Source organism: Psammomys obesus, unplaced genomic scaffold (assembly GCF_907164565.1).
Source record: "Psammomys obesus unplaced genomic scaffold, mPsaObe1.curated_primary_1811, whole genome shotgun sequence".
In the NCBI taxonomy this organism is placed as follows: Eukaryota; Metazoa; Chordata; class Mammalia; order Rodentia; family Muridae; genus Psammomys; species Psammomys obesus.
The window spans coordinates 27,553,306-27,562,324 of record NW_026596117.1 but is presented as its reverse complement, the minus strand read 5'-3'; the positions used below and the strand labels follow the sequence as shown (position 1 = coordinate 27,562,324).

Sequence of the window (9,019 nt, the reverse complement as noted above, 5' to 3'; positions counted from 1 at the left end):
TTTTTTTTTTCTAGAAGCTTGAACATAGTATTTTGTCAGCCTTGCTTTCCATTCTCCATGTTCTTTCTTACACTTCATCAAATCTGTTGGTGATGCTTTCTACTGTGATTTTTATTTGAGTCACTGAGTTTTTTTTGTTTCTAACATAGCATTTCCCCCTAAGTGTCAGGTTTTTTTTTTTTTTTTTTTTTTAACCAATTTTCTCATGTACATTGCTGGTTTTCTTTAGGTAATGGCTGCTGTTCTTCTCTAGGTAAGAAGAACTTACTGAACTTACTGCGGTTGACACCCTCTTTTGTGTCTATGTTCACTGTTAAGATTTGGAAACCCAGTGTTCTGTGTACTCCATTATTGTTGAACTCAGGGGCGGAGTAGCTGTGAGCTTCTCAAGGAGACAGGTTGCCAGGCATTGTCTTGCCCTTGGTTTCTCTATTGCTCTCTGAGTGTCTGTTGGTTTGGATGTGTCTTCTGGCTTGGAGGTGAGGGGGATCCTTTTATTGAGCATCTTACCTTTAAAGCATCAATTACCAGTCTCACTCATCGAGAAGAAAGCCAGCTGCCATCTCATAGCAACATCAGCACACACGGCCCCTAATAATACCTTTGAAATCAATGACAGCCCACTAACTAATACATCACAAGATGCCGTAAACCTGAAAATGGACACATTATGTTCTCTAGGTTTAAATTATTTAAGCTAAGTATGGAAATAGTAAATGAATAAAATAATGGAAGGAGACAGGTGGGCAAAGAGGAGAAACAAGGTTAGAGAAAAGAAAGGTATAGAGAGTAAAAAAAAAATAGCAAGAGATTAGAAAGATAAATGAAAAAGGGAGGGGTCCTTCTCAATTACAAGAAAACTAAAAATCAATAGCAGGTCAGTGGCTGAACATGGTGGTACACACCTGTAATCCCAGCACCAGGGAGGCACAGGCAGGCAGATCTCAGTGAGTCCAAGACCAGCCTGGTCTACAAATTGAGTCCAGGACAGCTAAGGCTACACAGAGAAACCCTGTCTTGAAAAAAAGTGTAGATAAGTGTAAGAAGGAAATAAGAAATACAAGAGTTGAAATCAGTGCTGCAGAATGCATAGAAAGGATGGAGAAGGCAGCACAAGAGTGTGAAGAGAAGAGCACCATCCAGTGGCGAGACACCGGATCTGAGGGTTGTATGAATGGGACCACCAGGGAAAACCTTTAAAAGGTAGTGACATCTCTGCATCTTTTGCAATTTGTAGATAGAGGGCAGACCTTACAGAAGGACAAAAGAAAGCTCACAAGAGTGCAAAGACCTGTTGTTGGAGCCGCTTCTGTCTGGGTCCTTGAGACCTGGAGATGCCAGTTGTAATCATAGAAATGGGAGTTGAACTGCACTCCCTTGTCTCTCCTGGGCTTTATGCTGCTTTTGAATCTGTGTTGAACAAGGGTCTGCTGTCTCCAGAGCTGTCCTTACTCCTTCTTGGTGAACCAAGGGCTTCTGCTAGCCACAATCAGCTTTGCATCCCATGGGAGGGAAGGTCCCAGTCTTCTGAGGCTTCCAGGTTCTGTGTTCTTGGCTCAGGTTTTAGCTCAGGAGTGTCTTCTCACAAATACCTTGGGAGTGTGAGAGGCAGGCACAGCAGTAAGGTCAGTGCAAAGCAGAGGCCCCGTCTTGAGACTTTGAAGACTTCCTGAGTACTGATCCCAGTAACGCAGGCAGGTGGCTGTAGACGGGAGATGCCCTGGAGCCTCCCAGCTCTGTAAATGAACAGCAGACAACTGCATGCGCTGGCCTCAGCTCAGAGCTGTAGAGCCCTGGTTGATTTCCCAGCTGGTGAGGAGGGCTTCTGGGCACCGAGGGCAGTGCCGCCTCTCCTTACACATTGCTTAGCCTTACTTTTGTCCATAACATCTTCTCTGCCCCTCACTTGTGGTTGGTTGTTGGTCTCAGGTCCAGGGGTAGCTCAGGCTGGCTGTTGGGTGCTACCCTCTGAATCTTATGTTGTGACAATGGTATTTCTAGTCACCACTGACTCATTTGCCATAGGACTCACCATCTTCCCCAAACCCCTATCACTGGATTTGAGCTTTGAGGGCATGGGCTTATCCTGGGGTCAGGACTGGGTTTGAGGGTTGAGGACCATGGGCATATCCTGAGGGCAGGACAGCCAGGTTTGCATTCTGAGGCCACTTCTACCCCTCAGCTTGCCAGGGACTGTTTCCTGCAGGGTGCTTCTCTCGCTCTCTGTTCCTCACATTTTCCTCCTCTTTTCTAGCACCCTTTTCTTCACATACTTTGTAGCCTTCCAGAGCCTTCTCCTCTACTAGTAGAGTAGGTAGCCTCTACTCCTAACCTTCCTAGAACCCTGTGTTTAGTACCTTGTATCTTATTTTTGATAATAAAAGCTGGCTTTAATTTTAAAATATTTTCTTTTGTCTTTTGTAATGATTGTAGTGTCATGTGAGTAGTATATTCTTGTTGTTTATAATTTGTATAAACTTTTAACTTTTTGTTTACAAATATTAATGGTAGGTCACTGCTTTAGACTTTAACCTGTTGTATGGCCAGCACAAAGGCAATATGTACACATCTTTCAGATTTCACGGCTGTACATGTATGCTCCTGACTATCTGTGAAACCCATGCCTTAGGGCCTGCTGGCAGATAAAACAGGGATGCTATGGACTCCTTTGGGCTTCACACCTGTGTCTGTCCTCACCAGTTTTGATTAGAATGTTCCTCTTTTTATATTAGTATCTAATAATATAATCATCTTAATGCAATTATCTATATTGCATTCAGAAAGAGGAAAATGGAAGAGTGAAATTACTGTGTTATTTTTCATTTTAAAAATGATACTTTTAAGGTTTTATTTAAAAGTTTAGTAAATTTTATCTTATGAAAGTATTTCATGTTCTTTGAAATTAGGTAACTATTTCATCAGTCATTTGAGCCTGTAATCACTATATATGCAGAGCTGAAATAGAATCACATTTATTGTATTTTAAGTGTTGAGGAAGAGATAAAGAATCGTGGAACTTATGGTTTGATAAGAGACCTTCAAGGATTTAGCAACTGGAACATGAATTATAAATCCTTCTCCAAACTGGCTTTTATTTTTTATTAAATGATGGCTCTTTTAAATGAACCAAAGGAGACAGAGCTTGATTGGCATGATATTATCAGCATTTTTTTGGATGAATCTGAAATTTTAAAATTTTATTTTGGCAACAGAGTTTAGTTTTAATTCATCCTAAAGTTACTAAAGTAAAAAATCACAATAGCATTCTCCTACAACTTTAAATGCAAAACCCCAAAACTGTTTATAGGAAGCATGATTTTGTACACGGAATGAAACCATATAAATTCAGAACTTACAGATAAGGGTTAGCATCAGCACTCAACTCTTTAAATGTTTTATGTGAATATGCTTGCAAAACCCACAAAATCTGTCTTTTGAGATGTGATATGTATATATCCAAGGTTTTAATTGCTGAAACATATGATCTTTTTAAGGTTTATTGTGATTACCATGGCCATTCTCGAAAAAAGAATGTATTTATGTATGGCTGCAGCATCAAAGAGACAGTGTGGCATACCCACGACACGGCGACTTCCTGTGATGTTGTGGAAGACATGGGATACAGGGTAACTATTACAGATAGTTCATGAATATTTGAATTTCAGATGCATGTAAGCTAAAAGAAAAGTTAAGTACACATGAATTGATCTGTCTGGAATTTAGTTTTGTACTTGGTATGGAGATGTAATTTTATTTTGCCCATGGACACCAGTTGTGTGAGCAGCATTTACTAGACAGGAGAGTTGCTACATGGGGATTCTGTGCTCTTGTGTGCTGGGAGGGTCCCAGTCAGCCTATTGCCACACCATTTTAATAATGATGAATTCTGACATGGTTTCTTTTCTTGCTCCTTTTACACTTTTGCTGGGTGGGTTCTTTGTTATTTGTGGGTTTTGTTTTTTTTTGTCGGTTGCTTTCCTTTGTGCATTCCAGGATATTTGTTTGTAGATTAACCTTGAGATTTGAATCAGAGTAGTGTTAAATCTAAAGTAAGTTTGAGAAAATTACTTACAAGCATTTGTATCCATGAACTTTGCTTGTCTATTTGCTGGAGTCTTATTTTCTTAGTAAAATGTCTTTACATAGGTGTGATCTTTTTTTAGTTCTATCCCCAAATACTTCTGAATCTAAGTACAGTTGGATTAAGAATTTTCCCCTCACATACTGGCTGCCTCCTAGTAGATCACTGATTGCATATAAGAAACTATTAATTATTTCAGGAGAAATTGCTAAGGGTTTTATGATCCTTCTAAAAAGGGGTAAATATCAAAATGTCTCTTACCTCGTAACTATCAGTGAATGTGGAAGTGAAGTAAGATGGTATTAGACACTGAAAGTATCCAAAGTTTGCCTTACAAATAACCTTTTTTTGGGAAGCTACTGGGCAATTTAAAAAAAATATTTTTTAAGATTTATTATTTTTGTTTTATATGTGGATGTTTTATCTGCATATATGTCTGTGCACCATTTGTGTACAATGCCTGTAGAGGCCAAAAGAGGGCATCAGAAACCCTGAAACTGTAGTTACAGACAATTATGGGTTACAGCCTGTGGGTGCTGGGAACTGAACCCAGATCCTCTGAAAGAACAAGAAATGCTTTTAACTGCTGAGCTGTTTCTCCAGGCCGTGGAAGATACTGTCAAGATTGAGTATTCCCCAAAAGAAGGCAGCATAAGGTAATGAATTCAAGAGAAACAACCTGTAATACCAGTGCAGGAGAGCTGCAGAATATATAGTGTCTAATGTATCAGTGGTCAATGAACAGTAATGACCTTTAGATTCTCAGAGTTCTATTAGATTAGGCCACATTAAGTAAACTGTATCAGTGGAACTTAGGGATATACAGGTGAAATAGAGAATGCTTAATTTAGATCTAGGAAAAGGATGTTTGAAGGTGAATAGCAGGAGGCCCCAAAGACTGGGAAAAGCTAGACAGAAGACCGCTGGTAGAACCTTCCCATGTGCTATTACCAATACAGCCTTCCCTTACTGTAAAAATAGTCCAGTATTCTGGGAACTTTTAGTCACCTAAACTGAAAGCAGGTTTTTCATATTGACATTATCATTTCTTCTGCTTAACTTAGGAATTATAATTTTATTTATATGTGTGTGTTCCTGGGAGAGCTTTGTGTGCTGTGTGTCTGAAGTGCCAGTGGAGGCTAGAAGAGGGCATTGGGTTTCTGGGAACTAGAGTTGCAGCTTGCTGTGAACCACTATGTAGGTGCTGAGATTGAATGCAGGTTCTGCAGGTGGAGGAAGCACTCTTAGCCATCATGCTATTTCTCCCATCCTCACTCTCACTGCTCAGCCCACCTGATGTTTGTTGACCGTCTTGTCATGTCCTCATATCTGGATTTATCTGTTGTTTTTGTCACTTACACAAGACTCAGATTCTGCGGTTTGTTTTTACTGTATCAGCACCTACGTGTATTTGCAGAGTAGTCTCTTGTAAGTGGTTATTTGAATAGTATTGCCAACTACCCCACCACACAGCTGAAACCTTCTGAGGCTAAAGTGCCAAGAGAGCTGCTGTTGTCTCTTCACACTGTTTACCACAGCATCCTTCCTGGGGAAAACAGGGCCTGGTTATTTTAATTTATACGGTGACAGTTGGAGGAGAGAGAGAGTTTTCATGTTGCTCGTTACACTATCCTTTGGAAATACTGTTTGCTCATGTTTCCGGCTTTTGTACTGTTCATCTTGTCATTACTGTTTCAAAAATAAGAACTCATGATATGTATAACATATACTCTTTTCTGGTGTGTACTATTTAAAACTGATTTTTTTTTTTTTTCTGTATAATGGCACTGGGTTAGAACTCAGCCTCCTACATGCTAAATGCGTGCTGGGCTCCTGAGGCCATCCTCAGCCCTGTTGACTTTAAAGTTGTCTCTGTGTTTAACCTCCCTGGTGAAGAGTTGCCTCAGGTCATTCTCAGGGCTAGCTGAGCCCTGTTGGTCATGCTTGGTAGTCTCCAGGAGCGATGATGCTTGGGCTCTGCTTCTGCACCCTTTGCAGAGCGCAACGTGTTTCCTGCATTCCTCTTCCTGTCGGAGCCTCTTCACACATATGGGCCACATTGGCATCTGTGGGATTGTTTTTCCAGATAGCTGTTTATGTGTGTGTGCATGTGTGATGACTTTGCAAGATTTGCTCACATGTTTATATTTTCAGGTGAACTTGGAAATAATTTTAAGTTAGAAAAATATTGGATTGGTACTGTTCTCATTGGTTGGGTTTTTTTTTTTTTTTTTTTAATCTAGAGGTCATTGACATTTAGTGTCAAATTAGCTGGCCTTTGCCAGGCTAATTTGTTTTTAAATTTTAAGCATGTTTTTCTTCATATTTTATTTGCTTATTTATTATTTACTTGTGTGTCTGTGTGTGTGTGTGTGTGTGTGTGTGTATGAGTTTGCACATGTGCATGTGAGTACCCACAGGAGCCAGAAGAGGGTGTCAGATCCTCTGGAGCATCAGTTACAGACACAGCAGTTCTGGGCGCTGAGTTCAGGTCCTCTGCATGAGCAGCAAGCTCAGCGCTGCAGAGCCATCTCTCTAGCTCCTTTCTTTATATTTTAGCCATATTTTTTTTTTGTAAATGTGTATAAATGTATACTTTCTACATTGTTTGCTATTATTTGTAACAGCAGAAATGTCTAACTTAGTAGGAGGCTGAGTGATGGTGAGGGGCACAGCTACTTAAAAATAAAGCAGTGTTTGAATTAATAAACTCTGGGTTACAATTTTATTTTTACAGACTTTGCCTAAGATACTGAACCACATTGCTCCAGCATTTTGCATGAGCAGTTGTAGCTTTGTGGTGGAAAAATCCAAAGAATCCACAGCTCGGGTTGTAGTGTGGCGGGAAATAGGAGTACAAAGGAGCTATACCATGGAGAGCACTTTATGTGGCTGCGATCAGGGAAGATACAAGGTAAAGTATTTGGAGCGATGTCGCTGCTTTTAAACTTTTTCAGGTCCATGCGGTTGTCCGCTGTGATGCGTGAGTCCTGAGGACTGAACCCTGGTCCTCTGCAAAAGCGGTAAGCACTCTTCGCCTCAGCGGCATCTCTGCAGCTCTGGGTGTTCAGCTGTACAGATATTTGATGCTTCCTTTCATATGTGCACCTGTGGTTTTCAAGTGTGCACTGAATGTATACTTGTCTTACTGAGCTATATGTGTAACACAGTAATGGGATCGACAGTGAGGCTTCGGGGAGACATGAAGGGTGCAAGCGTGAATACTCATGGATGCCAGAAAAGAAAGTGGGGTGTCTTCCTTTGTTACAGTGGCTGTCAATCTTCCTAATGCTGTGGCCCTTTAATACGGTTCCTCATGTTGTGGTGATCCCTAGCCATAAAAATTTGATTGCTACTTCATAACTGTAAGTTTGCTACTCTTATGAATGAATGAATGAATGAATGAATGAATGAATGAATGAATGAATGAATTAGTGTAAGTATCTGTGATTTCTGATGGTCTTAGAAAAGGTTGTTTCACCCCTAAGGGGTCACGACCTGCAGGTTGAGAACCACTGCTCTGTTGCTGTTCATTTTATTCCCTTGACATAGGATCTCACTGACGCACATGCAAACCTGTCATTTCATGAACTAGAAACTTGCCCTTTGGCAAGGTTGGCTGGCCAGTGAGTTCCCAGAATCCACCTGTCCCCCTTACCTGCCCCAGGTACACACAGCTCTGTGTGGGATTTGAACTCAGGTCTTTGTGCTTGAAGATCATTCAGTTTTATATACTGAACCTCTTTTTGATCCTCCCTCTCGTTATTTTTAATTTCTTTAAACTAAATCACTTGCTTAGGAATCTTTAAGGAATTTTAATTATTTTATTCACATCCATAATTTTAAAGAAAGTACAGTGGCACATAAGATCACACATTTAATTAGTAATTCATAAGGAGCGCACTATCATAAAAACTCCCATCGATGTAGTAGATTCAATATTAAGTATTTTTTAAGAATTTAATATAAGTACATGAGTACTTAGTTATATTTAGATTTTTGAGTGTGTGACTTTTTTGTGCCTGTACATACATGGTTGTGTGGATATGTGTGTGTGCATGTATGCATATGTGTATGCATGTGTGTGTATATATATATGTGTATACACAGTTATGTGTGTGTGGATGCAGTGTGCATGTGTATATGTATATGTGTATGCATGTTTATATGTGTATGTACATATGTGTGCATGTGGACATGTGTGTATGCACGTATGTATATGTGTATATGTATACCTGTATGTATACATGATATGCATGTATGCATGTGTGGATACATATGTATGAATGTGCATATGCATGTATGCATGTTTGTGGGTGTGTGCATGGATGCATGTGTGTGTGTGTGTGTGTGTGTGTGTGAGAGAGAGAGAGAGAGAGAGAGAGAGAAAGAGAGAGAGCATGCCTATCTTGGAGGTCAGAGAACAATCTGTGGAGTCAGTTTTCTTCTCTTACCAAGTGGGTCCCAGGAATTGAACTTAGGTGGTCAGGCTTGGTGGCAGGTGCCTTTATTCACTGAGCCACATCACCAGACCCATTTGTTTTTAATGTATAAACATATTTCAAAGACAAAATGAATGCCAAATAAATTTACCCAGTTTTGTTTTTATGTGATTTAGTTAATAGAATTCTCATTGATTTAAACTCTATGGAGAGAAATGTTTCTTCCTAAGCCAGGTTTTTAAAATGTTTGTGTGTGGGTTGGGAAGACAGATGGCTTTCTGGGTAAAGTGCCTGCCATGCTAGCTGTGCCTGCTTTCCACGAGGAGTGGGAATCCTTTAGGCTGGCTGCTGGAGAGTCATCTTGAGATCCATCCTTGCTAGGGCCTGCTCTCATCCACACCTGCAGCTTTGATGGTGTAAGCCTTCAGTTGTTTCAGATGTTCATTTCTGTATCTGGAAAATAAATGATAATCCATATAGTTTGCAATCAATACCT

At 40.2% G+C, this 9,019-nt stretch overlaps 1 protein-coding gene across 1 annotated transcript in view; it reads left to right on the top strand.

Annotated features, from left to right (window-relative positions):
* The window catches only part of Agtpbp1 (ATP/GTP binding carboxypeptidase 1), a 60,522-nt gene that overhangs the window by 40,029 nt on the left and 11,474 nt on the right, over positions 1-9,019 (top strand). The window contains exons 10-12 of the mRNA XM_055629264.1: positions 1,561-1,625; positions 3,495-3,626; positions 6,819-6,995. Of these exons, the coding sequence (XP_055485239.1) occupies positions 1,561-1,625; positions 3,495-3,626; positions 6,819-6,995 (374 nt within the window). The remainder of the gene's footprint in view (positions 1-1,560; positions 1,626-3,494; positions 3,627-6,818; positions 6,996-9,019) is intronic.